This window comes from Bombus affinis, chromosome 10, assembly GCF_024516045.1.
Source record: "Bombus affinis isolate iyBomAffi1 chromosome 10, iyBomAffi1.2, whole genome shotgun sequence".
In the NCBI taxonomy this organism is placed as follows: domain Eukaryota; kingdom Metazoa; phylum Arthropoda; class Insecta; order Hymenoptera; family Apidae; genus Bombus; species Bombus affinis.
The window spans coordinates 7,900,912-7,920,100 of record NC_066353.1 but is presented as its reverse complement, the minus strand read 5'-3'; the positions used below and the strand labels follow the sequence as shown (position 1 = coordinate 7,920,100).

The 19,189-nt window shown below is 32.8% G+C and overlaps 2 protein-coding genes and 4 non-coding genes across 8 annotated transcripts; 2 read left to right on the top strand and 4 right to left on the bottom strand.

The window, feature by feature from the left end:
- Positions 1 to 537: 537 nt before the first annotated feature.
- Positions 538 to 5,633, bottom strand: LOC126921285 (peroxisomal N(1)-acetyl-spermine/spermidine oxidase-like). Its single transcript, XM_050732740.1, has 7 exons — positions 5,628 to 5,633; positions 4,660 to 4,937; positions 3,905 to 4,255; positions 3,308 to 3,499; positions 1,986 to 2,311; positions 1,085 to 1,363; positions 538 to 893 (listed from the first exon to the last, which is right to left on the bottom strand). Exons 1-7 carry the CDS (start codon positions 5,631 to 5,633, stop codon positions 721 to 723), a joined length of 1,605 nt encoding a protein of 534 aa, XP_050588697.1. The 3' UTR covers positions 538 to 720.
- Positions 5,634 to 6,313: 680 nt separating this feature from the next.
- Positions 6,314 to 14,694, bottom strand: LOC126921167 (3,4-dihydroxyphenylacetaldehyde synthase-like). 3 transcript variants are annotated; one of them, XM_050732474.1, is made up of 9 exons: positions 14,545 to 14,694; positions 11,874 to 12,125; positions 10,928 to 11,161; positions 9,334 to 9,463; positions 8,610 to 8,870; positions 8,323 to 8,440; positions 8,154 to 8,244; positions 7,828 to 8,028; positions 6,314 to 7,022 (listed from the first exon to the last, which is right to left on the bottom strand). In XM_050732474.1, exons 2-9 carry the CDS (start codon positions 12,072 to 12,074, stop codon positions 6,720 to 6,722), a joined length of 1,539 nt encoding a protein of 512 aa, XP_050588431.1. In that variant the 5' UTR covers positions 12,075 to 12,125; positions 14,545 to 14,694; the 3' UTR covers positions 6,314 to 6,719. The 3 variants fall into 3 exon arrangements, with proteins under 3 accessions (XP_050588431.1, XP_050588432.1, XP_050588433.1); XM_050732475.1 differs by lacking the exon at positions 14,545 to 14,694 and adding an exon at positions 12,882 to 13,030; XM_050732476.1 differs by lacking the exon at positions 14,545 to 14,694 and adding an exon at positions 12,359 to 12,377.
- On the top strand, positions 9,891 to 9,962 carry Trnap-agg (transfer RNA proline (anticodon AGG)). Its single transcript has one exon. It is a non-coding gene; the product is annotated as a tRNA-Pro (tRNA).
- On the bottom strand, positions 10,332 to 10,452 carry LOC126921588 (U5 spliceosomal RNA). The gene has a single exon (XR_007712468.1). It is a non-coding gene; the product is annotated as a U5 spliceosomal RNA (small nuclear RNA).
- A 1,140-nt stretch (positions 14,695 to 15,834) lies between the features above and the next one.
- Trnap-cgg (transfer RNA proline (anticodon CGG)) lies at positions 15,835 to 15,906 on the bottom strand. The gene has a single exon. It is a non-coding gene; the product is annotated as a tRNA-Pro (tRNA).
- Positions 15,907 to 17,649: 1,743 nt separating this feature from the next.
- Trnaa-agc (transfer RNA alanine (anticodon AGC)) lies at positions 17,650 to 17,722 on the top strand. The gene has a single exon. It is a non-coding gene; the product is annotated as a tRNA-Ala (tRNA).
- The last annotated feature ends 1,467 nt before the right edge of the window (positions 17,723 to 19,189 follow it).

Sequence of the window (19,189 nt, the reverse complement as noted above, 5' to 3'; positions counted from 1 at the left end):
ATTAATTTTATCCACATGTACATAGATAAATCTCCTGTGTTTACCCTTACGATATGTTCAATATGTTGGAGACACTAGGCTCGAGAGATGCAGCAGCGAATATTATTTGCCACCGGAATAATAAGCTGACAAGTATTGCCAGTAAAATAAAATCATTGACAAAGATAAATATTTGCCACCGGATTAAGGGTTATTAAAAATAATTAGAAATAATTAATGGCAAGGATCATTTGCTAGTATAAGAATTGTAATATTGATTAGAGCGGACTGTATCGCAAAACATTTGATTTCATTGATCTAACAGGGTAGCAAAGGTTACAAGAATTCAATATTTCTGTGCTTGTGACAGAAACATTGAAATCTTACTATACGAAAATGAACGAAACGGTAATTTCAATAATATGCTAAAACGTATATTCTGTATTAAGATTAACAGTTTGTGGTACAGCAGAAGTACGCATTACAACAACCAAAGATATAATTATCAAATGAAAAATGTTTAAACGTATCTTTCAAAAAATTTGACACGACTCTCCGCTTCGAGCTTTACATAAATAATATAAAATCATCGATGTCTTAGTTTCGTCAGATTTCAAATGTAAAAGATTTTATTTGAATGAAATGCGTCGATCGGTGTCATCTTGGACAGAAGACGGCCACGTTTACTATGACGAATACCATTTGTACTAACTTGTTACTTGCACGAAAGTATATGCGAACTCAGCTGTTATCGGATGTTTTCGTTGGTGGACCACCGAACCGTTTCGTTAATTGAATTATTCTTTCCGCTTCGCGAATACCGCTCAATCTGGCGCCGTGTACTGTACTGTAATGTCCTGGAATCGTAGCTTCTCCAGCGAATAAAAGAATCGGTGGTATAGGCTCGCAGGTACCTAGAAAACAGTGAAATAAGTGTTGGAAGAAAATATTGTAGGTGCAAAATAAAAACAGACTTCATAGCGGTCAGAACCGCTATAATTGAATTAATTTCAATGTAACGAGAATAATTTCGGAATCTTTAGACGTTTCTCGAACGAATTAGCTTCAAAAAATATTCACGACTAGAAATTACGTGTTCGCATACCTGGCAATGGACTAGCTAAATCACATTGATGACCAACGGTACTGTCCATCCCCATGTAACTACATGAACCAGCAAAGTATTGATCCATGCACCATTTGCTTCTGAGAAGATTTGCTGGATAGGGAAGTGTAGGATCACCGGTAAATTGTCGAAGAACTCTCGTTATCGACTCCACGACCTCTTCGTCGGAGCACAATTCCATATCTGCTGCCTCTCGGCCACAAACCCACGCACACAGAACATGTTGGGAAGTCGATAATTCTTCCACTATCGAAATCCCTAAGATATATCGAAGTATCGATCGGTTATTTGGAAAGAAATCTAAAATAAATCTCTAGTTTATCCAATGGCTTAGAAATAATTAAGTGCTAATTTGAATTTAAATTGAAGAAAAAGTAAGTAAAGCATACGTACGCATATATGTCGCGGTATCCTTCAAGAATGCGATTTTATAGATTATATAGAAAAGATACTTGAAAAGCAAGATACTGATGAAGGTACAAATAGATTTTAATAAAATTAGTAAATTCTAAATTAACATGTTGATATTATTTCGATGGGAAATATTTCTCTCCTACTTTTATACCGATAAATGATATTATTTTCTTGGCTGGATCGGGCAAAGTATGATGAATTCGGCAAATACGTTGAATGTTTTTTAAAGCATATAACGATTTTATAAATTTATGAAAGGCAATTGAAACTACGAAAGATAATTTGCATTTTTATTCAAGTACATTCAAATGAGAATAGTTGAGAATGTAAAACTTACTAATCGTATATTTTTTGCTGTTTCAAGTCTCGCTTTCGATTCGTCATAATTTCACAATGAATCGATAATATTCTCGTCGAGTTTCCAAATAATGTGTCAGTGGCACGTTGAAAAACAAGCTTAGTGTACCTTTCACCCAGTCGCATCTGTCAGCGAGTTCATCAGCCGACCAAGCCAGTTTAATGCCTCCTTCCTTCCAAACCCAGAACGGCCTTGCATATTCCAGGAATATTTTATTTACGTATCCGTATCCTAATTTGCAAATAGCTTCGACTTTTTCCGCGGGTAATGCTGGACAGAAAAGTTTATCGTGTTGATGCTTCAAGACACCGAGGGACACTGTGACGATCACGTAATCGGCTGGAAATTCCTCGCCATCGCAGCACTTCACCACTGCTCGAGGACACGAATCGCTTATGGCGCCCCATCTAATGCAACTCACTGGCTTGCAGTATCTAATATAAAAATAAATTTCATACAAACGTAAGTTTTATACCTGAAACGTGTCGCTCTTGCACAGTAGTTTACCGATTAATAACGCTATTAGTAAATTGATAAATTGCAAGTTATTCTTGCAAAAAATTTTTTGATAATAATAATAATATTAGTTCATACTTTTACAAGATGGTCCCGATATTTGAAAAATATACAACGTTTACATTTATTGCGTGATATTTGTGAATGCTTAATAATACAATAAAATTTTTGGAAGTATGAATAACATATGTCTTGAAGAATCTATAGCTTTTTAACAGCGAAGCAATTGATAATATCGTTGCTAATAAATCGACCTTAAAGGTTCATTCGTGTATCTTAAAACTATAAAATACGTTTTATACGACTAGTTTAATGCATTCTACGTATTCTGGTAAAAGTAGCAAATTGATATTGATCAACGAATACTTGTAAGTTTGGGTGAAAACTATAAAGAAACTAATTTGTGTACTGGAAACGTTATGAATAGATTTTGTGACAGAGATGTTCACGATAAGAGTTTACGAATTTCACTCTTGCCTAAGATTCGCAAAGAAAATTGAGTTTCACAGTTAATAAGATGAATTTTGAAATAGACGTCCTCGCTAATAATAATGATTAATAAATTTAAGTCTAATACGATCGTGCTTGGTCGAAATTCAGTGCATTTCGAGCTCCGTCAATCACATTTTCGGCAATCTGTCTTAACACGTTTTAATATCAAAATTAGCAACGATTGATCGATAAATATTGCCAAAAATAATGTCATATTTTTTAATATGAAAATACACCAAGACGCGGAATAAAAATAATGAAAATCAGATTAATAAAGTATTTTTACAAGGATTTTATCTTCAGAAATAAATAATCCAAGATAGTATTTCCCTCGAAATCTTTACGACGGAGTAATTTTCACAGCGAAGAAATAAACCTCTCTTGCGAAAATGACATTTATGACGATGTTTGTTTCAACCAACTTGAGAGCACAACTCGGCAAATCTCGTAACAGAGGTGCAAGCACTCCGACGTATCCAAGGGGCACTCTCACGTTACCACCAGGTATCTCGATATAACTTCCAAACTGATCTGCAGAAACCAGCGACAGATCATCTCCGCAGCGACATCTCACGCAGTTTGTCATCCCGTACATCACCCTGGCCGCGTCATATCTGAAATCGCGAGATCACCGATGGTACCGAAGCAGAACGATCAACGATATCGTGTCGTTAGAAACGCAGTGATGTAACGTAACGTTGATTAATTACGGAATCTTGCGCGCCACGTTTGTATAAATACGAATGTAAATAAACGTGAAATAATCGGCAAGATGAGTATATAAGTCAAAGGAATTGCTAACAATTGAAAGGCGCGTAAGAACCAAAGGTACGTATGATATAAATAATGAAATTTTATTTGAGAAATTCGATATATTCTAACGAAATGGCGTGCCGAACGTTGCTTCCATTTCCTAACGAATATTTACTATTGTAAATAACGTTTAATAATTACTAAAAGACCACAACTACTTTTACATCGCTGCTGATAAAGTTTGCAGTTGACCTGGGCAACTGTACCGTTGCTCCTCCGGAAAATTGTGGAGCTCCTGCTGAATTCGAACGCCCATAAAATTCAACAACGTTCCGTGAGTGCGGCCACAACCTAGAGAGAAAAGAGTTGCCGCCTGTTGCTCGATCTGCCGAAACGTGTGATAAGCCGTAATGCTGACGGGAAGATCGATAGCGCGGCCATCGCTTGTACAAAAAAGACCACGACTCGGATCAGGCCTGAAGAGCGGTGGCTTCAGAAGACCTTCTTGAGCAGCTAACGTGAATACAGGATTCGCCACGCATCCTCCTTCGATCCAGGTTGCACCCATCTCGGCCACCACATCACCCAACCAACATGAATGAATTCGACCTCCTGGTCTACAAACAAGATTCATTACAGGTACCAAGTAATTCGTTTTTAAACGATTGATCGTTTCTTTGAAATTTTGATCTTTTATTTCTTTCAATGACGGATAAAAGTATCGAAGAAAATTAAGTATCCAGGTGGTATTTAGAAGTCAGTGACTCGAGATTTATCTTGAAACGTTAATTAATTATTTGAACGAAGCTTCTATCAAAAATATTTCAAAGGCATAAAAGTATCTTTCCTGCACAATTTGACTGCTAAATTAAAAAGGTGAAATTAATAAAGGGTTTGTGAGAAACTATGGAAATACGTCGACTCGCATGTTTCTATACGACAAAATTTTATTTTAGATAACAATCATAAGCGTTTAATAATACTCTCGCGCAATTACATCAATTTAATATATTTTAAATACCTATCCGTTGCCTCTAATACTGTGAAATTTTGAAGGCCACATTGCGCCAACCGATGCGCCGCTGAAAGTCCAGCCATTCCTGCACCAATGATAACAACCGTTGGTTCTGGTTTGCATGGATCTAGCATACAGGGGTCCAACTGACACGTTTCGAATCTGGCTAGTTTTGGACATGGTGGTATATCTTTTTCTTTTCCTCCTTTGCTCGATGCAAAGTTTCTACATATGCATAGATAATACAAATTAATTGATTCTACGTTAGTACGTTTCACTGCTTTCTAGAACTCTGTTGCTTAAATTCTTCTTGTAACAATTATTCGTAAGTATGTAAGATACATGTCAGTCGCGATTTCATAAACAAATTGTTAGAACACCGTCATATCTTTCGATCTACCGACCATTTTCCTGCTCTGTAAAATTAATAACTGTCGTTCGATTTAATTAACGATTAAAAAATATCAATAAAAATGGAGAGAAAGAAAGAAATTCCAAATTAAGTATTAAAAGATTAACGGGATGTTAGCATCCCCTGTCTAATCTGACACAGACAGTAGATGGAGTTGTTAAACGTGAATTCCAACCTCGAACAAACTTTTCTACAAAATCATACGTATCATTAGGGTAAATAAAATAAACATACTTTTTATCAATTACTCGTTGTTTTTGTTAGAAATTATATGCGGAACATGATTAAGAAATCGAAGACACGAGTTTCACGGTTAAGTGGAGTGACATACGTAGGACTGTCCTTATCTACCTTACTAGAATTGTTCGGAATATTCGAAACGATAATTTGGCCCTCTTAAGTAGCATCTCATTGGACATAAATCGGCGAAATCACTGAATTTGTTCATGAAGACGATGAAAATTAATCTTGATAAAAATTTAGATGTAATTAAGGTGAGTTCCTTATTGGCGAACGTTGCTATGAAGAGAGCATATCACACGCGCAAACAAACGATCCTTACCGTCATGATGTTTTACTGTCGAGAATATTCATCAAAGCCAACTATGATAAAGATTTTACTTGGTCATTGAATTACGTTAACTAACAGATCGCTGAAATCATAAGTCATAAATTACATAGCGCATACATCTGATTGGATAAATGGGATAAATCGTTGAAATGAAAAAAGGATGTAGCAGGTATTTAAATTTTCATATGCAAAGTTTCTATATTTTTATGCGTAGCATCGTTTATCCGTTTTTGCATTTTAATTATTTCAAGCTATTCAACTTGTTGTAGCTAGGTACGTACTTAATATTAACGCAAATATAAATCTATTTATTTATTCGTATAGTTGCTTTAATATTGTATCTTAGCATTTGATAAAAAATTCTTGATATTCACGTAAATATATATTTGTATAGATAGATGATTGTGCGAGTTGTTATTTAAATGACGAGATAATTCGAAGTTAAAATCGTCAAGTGTATTTTAAAATAATAAATAAATAAATAGAGAAAATATTCGCTAAAACGCTACATATTTCTACATATATGCATACCATATACGTGAGAAGGTTAAAGGTTAAAGTTATCCACGAATTTCGAAATACGATAGGAAGATTCCAATTTTTGGAATTTAATTGTTTTACCGAAGTTGATCATTTTGTTATCGCAAATATAAATGTTAAAGATCAAACACAGTTCGTATGGACTTAAAATATTTATTGTCGACGAAGATACATTCTTATAATATAATTCAAGCTTAAATTAAATTACAAATTATATTCTATACTTTTTGTATAGGCTATTATCATAGAATATCTCTGTTGTTGTGGTATATTTATATGATCTAACACTCAAATAATAATTATTTAAAGCTGCGATATATCATTTTCAAAAATCGAACATCAAGCTTGTACTATTCTCTCGTTAATTTATTTAAACAACGATATTTTTTGCTCAGCAGCCTAAATCTGTAAATACACATACTTTCATGTAATTTTACTAAAAATCGAATTTCGTACAAAATGACTCTTTTATTCTTCCTTGACGTTGTCTTTGGTCAAAGAATCTTTTTGCAACTGATTGAAGTAACATTACGCGGCACAGTTCTACGATATCTTTTGCGTTTTTGATTCAATGTTCAAACTTTGTATCCTCGACACGATATCGCCTGCCGAATTTTTGAAAGATTCGTGTACCTCTCTCTCTGCGGCAGCAGTCAATGATTGCAGAATTTCCGTCGCTTGACTCGTAATTTCCTTCCATGCAAACGTGATATCTTCTTCGCGAGTAATACGGGAACCTACCATAAATCGGACGATTAATTTTCCACGGTGAGTTGCAGCAATTACATAAAGCTTCTTCCGTTCTGTTAGGCGATCGATAAGTTCCTTCGTCAACCGATCGTTACCCTAAAATAAGAAACATTTTTTAAGTTCGTCATAAAGTATTTTTTTCGAACTTTTCAATTGAAAATGCATTTTTAATTGAAAATTTGTTCTTTTTTTAATTTTGCTAGAAAAATGTTTAAATCATTGCATTGTACACATATCAGACAATATCCGTCGAGTATATTTGATATATAATATAAAATATCCTTCAAGGATGTCTGAGATTCTCCCTCTAAAGAGAAATTTCTTGGCAGTTTGTATTTTCTACGCGCACACCATAACGAATAATTCAGAAACGCAGAAAACGGCGACTTTACGTTCTAATATGCGATATTTTAAACACCGAAATTATCCGGGTTGCATATTGCACATTGTTGACGATTTAAGATTATCATCGGTTTACGATACGGACAATATTATTGTTATTTTTTGGGAAGATGGAATTTCTCATATTGCACGTTACAAAGTTTACAATTCGGACCTATTCGTCGACAAGTTAATTGACACCTTAAGCGGCGGACGCTCGATCAGGTACGCACAAGACGCACCACTCAGGATGGGACTTTTGCACAACGTATTGGCAGTTCAACATTTTTCTATAATTAATCGGAAAATCATTTTTGCAACGGCTTACTATGAGAGATGTTAAAATTTACATGTTCAAATTGTTAACTTTTAAGCTGAACATTTCTATTTGGACGTGGCCGGGCTCTTTAAAAATTGAATTATGTACAGATAATATACTAAATAACGTATCGTCGAGATTTCCAAGTAATTGTAGGAAAATCAATCTGTGGTACAAGCTTCTTCGTTGTTTCGTACATACCTTCAATCTGAAACAGACTAAAGACATAGATCTCTCTGTCGCTAGTTCGAATCTACTGTCAGATTTAACATAATTTTCAAACATCTCCGCCATTTGTATCGTACGTCGTATATACTGCTCGATTCCTTCGCTTCCATATATACGAAGTAAAAACCAGATTTTTAAGGAGCGGAAACGGCGACCCAAAGAAATTTGCCAGTGCTGAAAAATAATTATTAGCGTATTTAGTTTTTGTTCAAATCTAAAACGACTTTGACAAACAAACATAAAACATTTTACGATATAATGGAATAAAGTAAATCGATATTTTTAAGAAACGTACGTACTCTGTAATCTGGAACTGGTCCTTTTTTATTATGTTCTAAGTAAATTCTTTCTACGTTAAACGTCTCGACAAGTTTCCTAGAATCTTTAACCCTGAAATCATTTCCGATTCTTTTCTGTTATCCAATTATCATTCGATTTTAACATCGTGAAATAAAAGTATATACATACCAAAAAAGAGAACAGTCGAAATTAATTAACATCCACTTGTGTGCGTTCACAACAAAGGAATCGCTATATTCAACGCCGGACATTAAATATCGATACTCGGGACAAATGAAAGCAGCACCTGTTAAAGAAAAAACAATATATTCGTTCACGATTAGTCGTAATTCGACATGTTTGTAAATTTAAATTTTAAATTAAAAAATTCCAATATCCCTATAGTATCCTTATTTTAACAGAAAATATACAAAGACAGCTATTACAAAGATAATATCTTATAAGAATAGATTTACCTGCGTAAGCTGCATCGACGTGCAACCATATATTGTATTCGTTACAAATAGGTCCCAATTCGTCAAGCTTATCGAAAGCACATGTACCAGTGGTTCCCAAAGTTGAAATCACGCAACACGGTATTAAACCTTTCTCTAAATCCTCTTTGACCGCTTTCAGTAACGTTTCACCACGTAAGACACATTCATCATCGGTAGGTAAAAGTCTCATAGAAATCGATGCCAATATTCCCCCTTTCTCTACAGACGAGTTCGATTGATCTGTGGAACAAATTTCGAAAAACGTGTAAAAACAATGAAACTTGAAATTATGAATGTGAGTAGATTTTAGAGACTATAATTTTCTTATTTAAATGATATCTTTATACGGTAACGGTTTCGTATGTCGATTTATTTTACCATTTTATATATGTAATTTTCTTTTTGCCTTCTAGTCAAATAACAATATTATCGGCAATACATAGTTTAGTCGACAGATAATATTTTAACCTATAAAAGCAGGATGTAGAAAAATAATCGCAGACTAAATATATTAGGAGTATTGATATATTCGAAATTAAATAATTTATATATTTAATATGTACAGATGTAATTATTATAAATCATGATCATAACTATAAATCGCTTTAAATTATAATTTACGATACGGATTAAAACAAGGAGATTTAGGAAAATAATAAAGAGATTAAGATGGAAAACAGGTTTTGCATTATATAATACATACCAGATGAATATGCGACTAATTTGTCCTTGATGATAGCTTCATCCAAATCTGGGTGTAGATGTTTCATACGACGTGTTGTTTGTTCCCTTGCTGCTAACAAAGCTATTAACGTGGCCTCGCTGGCTGATCCCTAATTATTCGACACAAATAAAAATTACTGTATTAACAATAGCCCAAATTGCCAACGGCGTTTTGCACGCAGAATTTCTAATTCTTTATTTACTCTAATGCAATTAAAACATATACGTGCTTGTAATTTCAAGTTACTACTGCGTATGAAAATCATGATTTATTTGAAAGATTTTAACTTATTTACTTAGAATAAATTGTATCGCGTACAGTGTGATATAAATTTAAATAAATTGATTTAATAACAAATAAATTTGACATGGTTGTGGTACGAATGAATAATAACCTTGAGGTAGAACTAAAACAGTATACTCGTAAAGTAATGTATGAAAATGAAATTGCAATAATTTCTGAAACTTATTTCATTTTGTTAATACTGTTATGCAATTATTAATTTGCTTAATAATCAATCAGCACCTGTACACATCGGCTCGTTGGTCTAGGGGTATGATTCTCGCTTAGGGTGCGAGAGGTCCCGGGTTCAAATCCCGGACGAGCCCAATTTTTTTTAATTACTCTACGATTATTAAAAATTACTAAAGTATCATATAAGAAAATACCGAATAATTTTGTCATTTACAAAATTTTACTTAAGCAGTTCATATAACGTCTCTTGTTAATAAATACTAAGAGAATAACTCCTTCAACAATAACTTTCACAAGTGAATTGTACTATCTTGTGCCAAATGATAATATTTCGTACATTCAAACGCATATATTTTGCACATATTACAATATATTTTCAACGACGACCTGCGAGAAAATATTTAGCAAAGAAAATTTCTTTGCATTTACAGTCATTCAATGTGCTGTAAAAATTTGCAGTAAAAGTTTGCTGTAAAAATAGTTATGTTTTTCAATTATAAATGACCCAACATACGTTGGGTACTACAAAAAATTAGTTTACAGACTCATCAATTGTTCCCCTCCACGGAAATCTTTAGTAAAAGGCGAAAGATTTATACGTGATTTGAAGGGAAACCAGAGTACCGATCCACTCGTTCTGCTGACAGTTATATTATACCAGTACCTACTTCACTAGCGAGAAGCCTCTCCCCCTGGCGTCAAGTTTGTGTACTAATTCGCGTTCATTCATCGAAACATTACAACCGTTATTGAATAGTATGTACCGTTGCTTGACTGACTATTTTAAAATATTTTATGTGTTTATCTTTTTATATATTTTTATACATTTATTTTTATATTATATATATATATATATATAAAATTTTATATACATATTCTAAATTTATTTGAGTAAATCCTTATCCGATTCGATAATTCGTTCATAATACAGCGTTCTGTCGTATACATAAATACTACTTCACAAATTAAAATATTATTTACAAATGTTTTATAGGAAATAGAAATATTACTGGAACAAGAATGAAAACATGTTTAATGTTTTCCTGTACGAAGAATATTTTTAATATTCTTCTACACTTACTTTTTTATAATTATTTACCTGTATAACACCTCCTCCAAACCCTTCGTTACTGTGCAGAAATTGTTTTGGTAATCCTAATAATTTTCCCATCCAATTCAATGTTATTACTTCTAGTTCGGTGCACGCAGGAGAAGCTATCCACGATAATCCTATACAACCAATGGCAGCGCTTAGAATATCAGCTACAATCGAGGGATACGAGTTTCCCGTTGGATAGAATGCGTGGAAATGTGGTGAATTCCAATGGGTCACCTATTAAAAAAAAAAGGATTCATTCGATAAAAAAGTTGTATTAAATATTCATATGATCGGATAAAGGTAATCCAAGAGAAAACGATGATTCCACAAGTAATAAAGTTCAAAGTCTTTTCTGCTTATTATTTATTATTTATTTTTTTATATTAATTGGCGATAAGTAAAATTTGCAAATTTCTCCAGAAATTTGGCAGACTATGTTTTATCTGTTGAAACAGTTACGTATGTGTTTCTCAAGATGCGTCTCCATCAACTAATGAACACGTTGACGAACACTGCTCACGAACATGTTACAGCTGCTGGTGGATTCTTCGCGAATATGCTTCTAACGAGTTGAACAGTTTCCGAACGCGAAGAAATAATGTCGTGTCCCTCCGGATCACTCCATGTACTTAGATTCACTGCACAAGGACCAACGGTAAAAAGTAGATAGTGCAAGCGGGACAAAATAGACAAATTGAAATAAAACAGAGTCGTGGCATTAAGAATTGCAGTAAGAACTCCTAAAATTAGTATGAAATATTCTTCGTGCGAACGTCTATAATCCAACTTTTGTTTCATTCTTTGATCCCAATTAATCTGGATAGTCCAACAGGCGATTTTGTAATGACGTAATAAGAAATATATTTTTCTTATGCCGGTAAATTACAAAATTACGAAATCCTTTTCTTTAAGGGAGAGAAAAATTGCACGTAATAAAATGTCTTACCCCTGGTAAAATATAACGCTCGACGTCTATAAGCACTTGTTGCCAATCTTCCGGTTTCTGTGGAGCTTCTTCCGGTAGCAGTTTAACAAGATATCCTGGTTCCACATCCGCAAGGACATTTCTATCTCTTATGTTGTCCGTATAATTAGCCACGAAATCGATCATTGCCTTGCCAAAATCGAGGAACTCCTTGCTGTCCATTGTTGGCAACAATTTACGAAAATTAGGGCCTTCGGTTGATTATTTCTGTGTCTGTAAATAAAATAGATAAATAAATAAGATGTTAAAAAGGATAAAAAAGGTAAGGAAAGAAAGTTATTTGATAATGGAAATAGTATTGATAAAAATATTCAAAACACATTCTAAAAATAATTATGTAATAAAAAATGATTGTAGACAAATTTAAATTATTTTCCTTGAACCATATAAAAGATTTGAAACGCATGTGCTGATTTGTCTTACGGCTAAACATTGATATATTTTACTTTCATCTGAACGAATAATCCTTTCTAGCAGAAACTATTTGCACTAACGGATCCGATACATCCGATGTATTCGCAACATTACCAATGAAACGTAATGTGTACATTTTCATTTGTCAGCACATCACACACAAAACATTATTTTCTCTGGAAATGAGAAGAACTAATTTACATTGCAACACATTAACGGTACATTTCTTTTATTCCAAGTTAACAGGTACACTTGTTTCACAAATTGAGATTCATTAAGGAAATATTCTCCATGACATTTTTAATAAACAAGGCACATTATTGCTTAAAACGATAATTAAAACAAAACACAATTATCCGTAATTCTTCACAAAGAACATCAAACTGAAATACATGAAATTATGAAACTCGTTTGTTTTTAACATTCACAGATTCAAAATGACAATTTGTGAATAACAAAGCACGCTTCTTTGCTTACGATGTTGCGTATATCAAACTCTTAACGAAACGTTTCGAAAAAGATGTTTTGCTCGCGACACACGAAACAAATACTCACATAACATTAGCACCAAATAACATACGAGTCTCAAATTTCAAATCGAAATCGATCCTGATGATCGAATGGAATAACACGTGACTGAAAACTATGACACAGATATCGAATCGAGAATGGTCCACGAGTAACTGACTTTTCTTGAACCGCGCTGCATAACTTTAAATACCCACATATAGAAAACTTTCTCCTGCTTTCTCCATAATTATTCAAAAAAAAAAAAAAACTTAATCAGCGTATAACACCAAGGAAACGGAAAAGATTCTATTTCAAGAATCGTTTCGAAGAAATTCGTAAAAGTATTGTAAATTGCTAAACAGATTGTCTAACGCGGTTCTAATGTCATAAATTATAGAATTCCTCGATGTTAACAGGTGATCTGTTAACGTCGCTTATTACTCTAAACATCACATTATACGGACATCTACTATATAAGAATGATATAAAAGCATAAATTTAACATAAAAATATCATTATGAATATGTGAATAAATTATGAAAATATTGTGAATAATATGCGAATAAATTGTGAAAAATTATGTGAATAAATAATTAAATATATAAATTCCTAACATTTATGTAATAATATTGAATATATTATGACGCTTTCGATTAAAATTATTTCATTAGTAGAGGCTGCTTAAATTTGTCAAATCAAAATAATTAATGCGATGTACGATAATTGAGAATACATATTACGAGTAGTTCTGTAGAAACGATTTTTGGTGGAAAAGCTGATTGTAATATGGAAAAGGAGTATTTAACATTTAAAATCAACTAGCGTTCTAATTTTGTTCACTGATCAAATATAAAAAATCATCTCTAAATACTCTTATCTCTGTTTAATAAACAAAAAGAACCTATAAAAATTTTAAACATAGAAAGAATGTCCTTGAAATAATCAAGAACACACGGAAGAATATAAAATCGAAGCGTCCGAGCATAACGGCCTTCGTTTCATCAAAGAAAATTATATCAAGTAGAGAAAGGTGTTAAAGATAAAAAAAAACGAATAAATAATAATCATTCAGAACGCTATTATCACATTTTCTAATGTCATATTAGCTGTCTAAATAGTATGTATCTTATTAGTATCTCTATAATTACTGGTATAACGTTGATGTCATTTTACGTTAAAAAATGATATAATTTGAAACATACGAAACAAGTTACAAAACGATAACAGATGAAAATATTCGGCAAAGTAACTAAAGCTAATTACTTTCTTCATAAATTTTAATTCGTTAGCAATTATAATTTATTAATTTACTATGAAAGATAAGTTCTCGTTATATTTCTATTTGCACAATTCAATTAATCCTTCCAAGTAGACATTTATCGCATTCCCTGCTTAAAAAACAAGGTATTTAACCATTAACTATTTTTAAATGTTAAAAATTAATCAAAGCGCGCAATTTAAGCAAGCAATTGACTTACGTTTAAGATTCGCTATAGATCGATCACTCCACTGTGATAATGTCTATGATTTACGATAGAATTGCAATAACATCGCATCAACCATCATTTTCTTAATGAATTAATGCACAGAACGATCGATAAATCATACGACCGACCAATAACGTTCAATAAATCCGCGAATTCATGAACATGAAGTTAACGTTAACAAGATAAAAGTTGAGTCATTGAATAAAAGTAAGTTTACTTACTTAAAAGCGATGTTAATTTCCAATTTGGACGAAGAGAAAGGAGACTTGAAATTTTTGAGACGAGTTTCACCTACGACGAGTATATACCCCACTGACCGTAATAGTAGAGCCATCCCCTTTATATAGCTTCGGCTACCTAAGACCATTTCCCATTTACCGATTATAACGGTGTTTAAATGGCTGGTGTTTCTGTGCATACTATCAACTAAATCGATTTTGAATGCTGCGGCCAACCTTGGTAGATTACGACAATACATAAAAGGCAAAGGCGATTTTTCCATTCATTTCCTGCATATCTTAGATTCTATTTGCATCGCCTTACGTATATAATCGTATGTTATTTTTATACGAAACAATACCGATCATGATACAATAATAATTAAAATTCAGGATATTTCCATGAGTTTTAACGACATACAATATGATTTCTGTGGATTCTGTGATGGGGGGCACCTGTATATTGACATATAAATTATACATAATTTAATAATAAAATAGCCAAAATAACTTTTGGTTATTTTATGCAATAATTGAGGATAACACTGAAAGTGGCGGGTACGGTTCATAATAAATTTTTATTCGTTGCATATTTCTTTCTTTGCATATGCATGATCTTTGCATCATTGTAAGTGGGCTATAGTAATGAGGGACTTATTTGAACTAGCCTTGTAAGCTGTCTTACACGTGAGCAGATAATAGATAAAAGCTTCTAACTGTTACATTTCTAACTAGAGTAATTTACAACATATCTTCTGTTACTTTAGGCTGCAGTCGTATTACGTGTTGCCCTTTTTCGCCAACATTTCGTGAATATTACAGAACTGACCCAATGAAATGGAATAAAAAATATTGACAAATTAATAATTTCATATCAATGCTTCAAACTTGGTTACATTTTATAATCCATAACGATATTTACACATGGATAATATAACACAACGTGTGAATAATGCAATGAATGAAATCAACTTGTTAATCCTGTTTTACAAATAGTCCATTGAGATTTAGCTGCCAACTGACCGGTACTTCTTTGTTTATATGTATAATCTAGCCAAGGGAAAAGTAACTTGTTCGTTACATAATAGTCTGTACAAAATTGCTTAAAATTACTAATGTAACCACAATTAGTACATTTATAATTTAACTTTATATTTTGCTGTACATTCCACATAAGTTAAACTCTCCAGTCATTGATTAAAAAGAATAACGGTTAAATGGAATATTATACCATTAAATCTACAATTATCAACCCTATGAATAATTAAGAAAAGAACAAAAAAGATTTGCCTTGGGCTCGTCCGGGATTTGAACCCGGGACCTCTCGCACCCGAAGCGAGAATCATACCCCTAGACCAACGAGCCAACTTGAAAAATTTTTTTATGTTAATCATTACCAAGCTCTTGATTAAATAAATAAAGTTTAATTATTAACCTATTATTAAAAACAAGAAACATCGAGTCATCATATTTTCGGAAAGTTTCGTTTGTTTCGATACAACGGAAAGTAAGAATCTTGTCAATGTTTTTGCCTTATATCTTACATCCCAACCATTTAGCTCGTCGCGTTTCTTTTTCTATCACCTGGTAGTGTTATCACAGCGAACAACGGAGAACGGTAATTTCTTATTCTTCCGTATTCGCCGTTGACCTTTCTGTATATTAGCCGTTCAAATAGCTTAGACTTGCGCATGCTTCGGAAAATTCAAGGAAACCAATGGAAGAAGAGCACGCAGAGGTAGAAATCGGCGAGCTGATATCGGCTCGCGTCATTGTTAATCAATTGATCGGCGAAAAATTCAGAAGAGTCAGCATAGTCGACTTTATTCGGGATTTGGAGTGGCGTCCGTTTATGATTCGGACAGCATCTTTGCCTTTGTTGGGAAAGTCCAAATCTTTCGATGTGGTTTCCTATCTCCCAAGTGATGCGGATTTCGTTAAGAGGTTATAATCACCCTAAGTGCCCGATGAGTCAAATCAAACGAAACAGTCATAAGGAAAGTTAGTATACAAAGATCAGACTAAGTTTCTAGAAGCTATATCAACAAAATCTTACAATAGTGTTTATCAGAACGTCAAACTCTTCGTGTATACTAAAAGATGCAAATAAATAACCAAGCCATACTACTACTCGCCATATTTAATATATCTCCACCTTGAACGTTAATTATTAATTAACGTTCAAGGTTCGCGATATCAACCGATCGGTTGCAACCTGATTGATCGGCACTTAATTGAGAATTCGCAACAGATGTCACTTTTTAACAATCGGCAATATCAGTCGCGCTCGAGTCATCGCTGCTTTTCGTTTCATGTTCCGCGCTCGATTTATGCGCGAACCCGTCGCGATCTCGCATAACGATATAATTGACGTCAAGTACGTACTCATGCTTGACTGCTTAAACTGCGATATTTTAAAATTTATTTCATAATATGCACGTCTATTATTATTAACTCGTACTTGTTTATCGTTAAAACATAAAATTAGAAAAGTTTGTCAAAACAGAAGGTTAAAGTTACTATTTTGCATCCAATCTTATCATTGTATATATATATTTCTATGAAATACAATGTTAAATTCTTAAACTATGAAAATTACGTTTGAACTATACTTTAACAGTAAGACGAATACAAGTTGACTTATAATTTAAACAACGTAAATGTGGCTTTTTGTTTCATGGAATTGATAGTAAGTACCTACATTTACTAAGATTTTACTTGCATAACGCCGATAGTTAAGAAGCAATAAATAATATGACCATGAGTATGTGTGGTGATTGTCACGGCCAACATGTTTAATTGTATCACTACCATGAACCAGAACTGTTTTATGTTTCTTATACAAACTCTAACTTGTACATTTTTTAATAAAAGAAAAAGTTAGCATTCCTTTATCTAAAAACATACAAAAATTAAATTTGATGTGAAATGTAACATTTTTACAGTCCATAATAAACATTTAATACTATTGCAATAATATTGATTTAGATCGTTCAATATATGCATTTCATGCATTATTACGGGTTTTGTAATGTGAAATAAATAAAAACTTCATCATATAAAAGTAAATGAATATAAAAATATAAGATAAGAACGTCGTAAAACGTGGGGGGCGTAGCTCAGATGGTAGAGCGCTCGCTTAGCATGCGAGAGGTACCGGGATCGATACCCGGCGCCTCCATTCGAAATATATTTTTTTTAAATAAATTTTATAATTTTACATAATAAAATTTAAAATTTTATTTCATCATTAATTAAATAAATTTTTTCTCATTAATTAAATACGGAATAGACGTGAGATTATATGAAATTTCGTATCTCGCATCCTGAAATACCGACCTCGAAAAGGATCAGAGCTTTTATTACGTCCACTACAATTTATAACGTTACGTTTATTGTAATTAGTTCGTTTGAACGTGCTCCGTTTATTCAAACAAGACCTTAATTATTACCATGTTAATGCTCAATTAAACAAACTTCCAATCATTATATTCGTTTATCTGAACGTAAACTATTATTATGGTATATTTACACTAGGCGAACGGATGCTCGTTTGTTCTTCATTCTAGATAAATAAAAAATGAAAGTGGAAACGTATATCTGTTCATGTCTCTACGATATACACGTAAGAAAGTGAGAACGAATGCTTCAAAAGTGCTTCCGTTGTTTTCATTGCAAATAGTGAGCGAATAGTTTCATGGCCTGTTGTAAATGTTTCGTTAATTTTAAACGACAAAAGGAAATCGATGGACGAGGGATCATGTCTGTGGTTCTATTTGTATTAAATGTGCAGATAACTTTTTCTTAACATACAGATATAATTAAACCTTTTAAACTTTTTAAACTTAATAACTACAGTTTTTTAATTTTTATTTTTAAACAATAGAAGTACGTACACATATATTATACATACATATATACATATATACATGTACTTAACAATATGTTATAGATTATAAAGAGCGTAATAAGATCTTTAAATGATCGATATTACAGGAGATGTGACGCCGTGTTCCGTAAACCACAAATGACTCGAGTTATCGAGTTATCTGTGGAGCTATCGAGACGTGGAATCTTTTCGATAGTGTGTTGAGTGTTTTAACGGACCGCCATAGAGGGCAGAGTAGACGAGAATTGGCGCCTTTTCTCTTTTTATCTTAAAATATTGATAAAACACATAGATGTTATATTATTCTGGATTGGTAATTTTTTAATTTTAGTAGCTATTATTTATCCTTAATTAATAAAATTAGATTACTAAATCTCGTTAGTTTTGGTACAAAATACGTGGTACATATTGTTTAAAGAAATTATTAATCGATAGCTTGACAAATTTATAACTTTATAAAAGTAGTATAGTTGCTTAAAATTCCAATTTCTTTTAATAATAATATTAATTTATGACCTTTTCAAATGTAATTCATTTTTTGTGGTAAAGACTGTATTTCCTTTATTTCTTTCGTATGTTTACTATACCCTCGTACATGTTATCGTCCTTCTTAGTTAGTTACTACTTTATGTATTCTATTTCGTGTTGTTTCGCAAAAAACGTGTAGAAATAGGCGAAACAAACTTCCCCGCGCAATATGTTTCGCGTCACAGAGTACTGAACTGACAAAGTCGAACATTTTTTGCGTATATGTAAATC

Coding starts and splice junctions, on each gene's coding strand:
- LOC126921285 (XM_050732740.1), bottom strand. Junction 4,256..4,659: donor GTATTAGAGGCAACGGATAG/GTATTTAAAATA, acceptor TCTTGTTTGTAG/ACCAGGAGGTCGAATTCATT. Junction 1,364..1,985: donor CAGATGCGACTGGGTGAAAG/GTACACTAAGCT, acceptor GATATATCTTAG/GGATTTCGATAGTGGAAGAA.
- LOC126921167 (XM_050732474.1), bottom strand. CDS start 12,074: ATGGACAGCAAGGAGTTCCTCGATTTTGGCAAGGCAATGATCGATTTC. Junction 8,029..8,153: donor GACCAGTTCCAGATTACAGA/GTACGTACGTTT, acceptor ATTATTTTTCAG/CACTGGCAAATTTCTTTGGG. Junction 7,023..7,827: donor TAGTCTGTTTCAGATTGAAG/GTATGTACGAAA, acceptor TTCTTATTTTAG/GGTAACGATCGGTTGACGAA.